The sequence below is a fragment of the Galeopterus variegatus genome, unplaced genomic scaffold, assembly GCF_000696425.1.
Source record: "Galeopterus variegatus unplaced genomic scaffold, G_variegatus-3.0.2 Scaffold1586, whole genome shotgun sequence".
NCBI lineage: Eukaryota > Metazoa > Chordata > Mammalia > Dermoptera > Cynocephalidae > Galeopterus > Galeopterus variegatus.
In genome coordinates this window covers 15,217-17,868 of record NW_007727697.1, presented here as the reverse complement: position 1 = coordinate 17,868, position 2,652 = coordinate 15,217, and the positions used below count along the sequence as shown (strand labels likewise).

Genomic DNA, 2,652 nt, shown 5'->3' with positions numbered 1-2,652 from the left:
GTGAGCAATGCAGTTTCCATAACTGGAAGTGTCTGCAACTTTTCCAGCACCCGCGCTCCAGCTGTGAATTCGGCATGGCTACTGCCATCAGCCTCTGGCACCTCTCTCCAGCCACTCATAGGTAGTGCCTACCCTTACCCACATTCTAGCACAGCTATGTTGTCTGGGGTTACTGGCCAGAGCCAGATCTCCACTTCAGCTGCCTCCTATCCAGGTATCTTTAAGTTGAATACCACAGGAAGCACTGAACAGAAGTCATCTTCACTTGAAGACTACACTGTGATTGTCATTGACCAAGACACAGCTGTTTCATCCACGTCTATGGCAGCCCAGTATGATAAAACTTCAGTTGCCAATAATCTGGTCCCTCTGTATCCATCACTTTCTGTCAGCCTTGTTCAGGGGACACCATCTCAGATTCCAAATCAGGGACATAGCTTGTCACTTCCCTACCAGGAAGGAAGCCAGATGTATTACTATAATCAAGGCACATTGGGGCGTCTACAGTCTGGAGAGCTTGGCTCCTGCCTGCAGTCCTATGGCTCTGTGTCGTACATGGCAAGTAGGGCGTCTGCCCCTCAACCAGAGATAGTGATGGTGCTGGAGGAGGTTCAGCCCACAAATGTCCTAACACCAGTCTCCACGTCTGGAACCTACTACTCGGCGTCTGCTCAATCCATGGCAGAAAATTGTTTTCAAGGTGAGTCCAAACAGCAAGAAGGGAGAGGAATAAAGTCAGCATTGCAAAGGAGGGTCAAATCTGCAGATGAGAAGTGGTGAGCCCACAGATAGGTAGAGTTTAAGTGCTGAGAGTTTAGCCACCACCATTGCTCAGTGCTCTCCACTTTCAGACTCTATGTAGGTGGGAAGGTGGGATACTACAATGCAAGCTATGCTACACAAGAGAACATCAAGAACACACCAAGAGATGCCTTACTTTTTGCTGCCCTGCTCCTCAGTCTCCCTACACCACCACAATGTAATTAAGGGCCTTCCCTCATCTACTGGTTTAGTCTATTTGGAAGGCACTTCGGAATTCTTATGTCGTAGTAGCAGTTTAATTTCCCTTAATTTACACCAGGATTTCAGACCTTTGTTTCAGAGATCCTGCCCAAAGCAAGCCGGCCCCGAATGCATCCTTGCTTGTGTATTTCATGAGGAAGTGCTGCACTCTCTCTCCTAGTGCAGGACCTGAAGTGTTCTTATTCTCTCAGAAGTCTAGAGAGAATTGAAAGGACTGTATACGAGAACACTAGGCTTTATAAAACATTTCCTAGTTTAAAACTCACTTCCAGTTTTTAGTAACTTACCACCACGCAATGAAATACAAGAAAAACGAAGAAACAATGACATCACATGATCACCAGTGAAGTAGAGCAGTCACTGACTATCTTTAAACACAAGGTCCTGTAAATGGCCCTTAAGAAGAGCTAGTGGAAATGCCTTGCCCACTGCTGGAAGGTGCCTGATTCCTGTGTATGGATGTAGGGGGAGTATCTCACTTACCCAGGACTGACTTTTCCCTTGATTCCTTTGTAGTGATGGAAGCTTCCGTGGGGGTGGAGTCTTCCCTGGGATTGCAACCTTCAAGCAAGGAACAAGCAGAGCATAAGAATTCGGATGAGATGAAAACCAAGGTTTCGAAGCCTCTGGATGCCTACCAGATCCCAATAGAAAACCAAGATCTTCCACTACTCCCTTTAGAAATCCCCGATATCCACCAGATTCTGGCATGCATTGATCCTCCGGGTCCAAAGGAGCCTCCTGGTCCTGACATTGCCAACAATCTGGTAATGAACAGCCTGAGTCTTGAGGACCAAAGGACACTTGAAAATGGGATTGAGTCCAGTAGTGGTTTTGCAGACACCACTAAACTGGTGGAAGTTATTCACCTTCCCCAGCTCTTGAATTCCTTGAAAGATCTTTTTATTTTTATTTTTATTTTGTCAATATACAATGTAGTTAGTTATTGTTTCCCATCACCAAAACCTCCCTCCCTCCTCCCTCTCCCCCCTCACACCCAGATATGTCCCCTCCATTTTCTTGTTGTAAGAGCTTTAGCTCCCTACAATAAGTGAAAACATGTGGTATTTCTTTTTCACTGCCTGACTCGTTTNTCTTGTTCTATATTATCTAGAGTTTGAGATTTATTGACTTTTGGTGGTGTATTGTTTTGTTTTTTTGCATTTTGGGTATCTCTTTTTGGGTGTTTGTTCATTTTGGCAGGGATTTTCTCTCGATTCTTGGATCTCCTATTCAATTCTCGTAAAGGAGTGTTTTCTGCCCTTCGCTATCAGGGCGTTTTCACACTCTGTGCACACTAGATGGGGCTATTGAGCCTTGCAAAGCGTTCCTGCAGTGTGTGTATTTGTCCTTTCTTTCTTTATTTATTTCTGAGATTCCGCCTCCTTTTGCCGGGCCACTCCCCACTCTGTGTGCTCAGGACAGGGTTGAGGCGTGTCTTCAACAAACCTTGACTTTCAGTTGAGTCATCAAAGTTGTGCCCTGCCCCGCCCTGCCCAGCAGGTGTCCTGACTCTCCGACTGCCGGGAGTGAACTCCTCGGGGGAGGGTCCCTCAGCACACAATTCCTCTTTGACCCCCCCCCGCACGGGTCGGCCCTTCTGGAGGGCTCACTAGTACCTTCAATGTA

At 46.6% G+C, this 2,652-nt stretch overlaps 1 protein-coding gene across 1 annotated transcript in view; it reads left to right on the top strand.

Moving 5' to 3' along the window:
- Positions 1 to 2,652, top strand: part of LOC103594603 (uncharacterized protein C2orf78-like) — a 9,676-nt gene that overhangs the window by 3,943 nt on the left and 3,081 nt on the right. Inside the window, 2 exon segments of the mRNA XM_008577840.1 lie at positions 122 to 700; positions 1,540 to 1,899. Of these exon segments, the coding sequence (XP_008576062.1) occupies positions 122 to 700; positions 1,540 to 1,899 (939 nt within the window).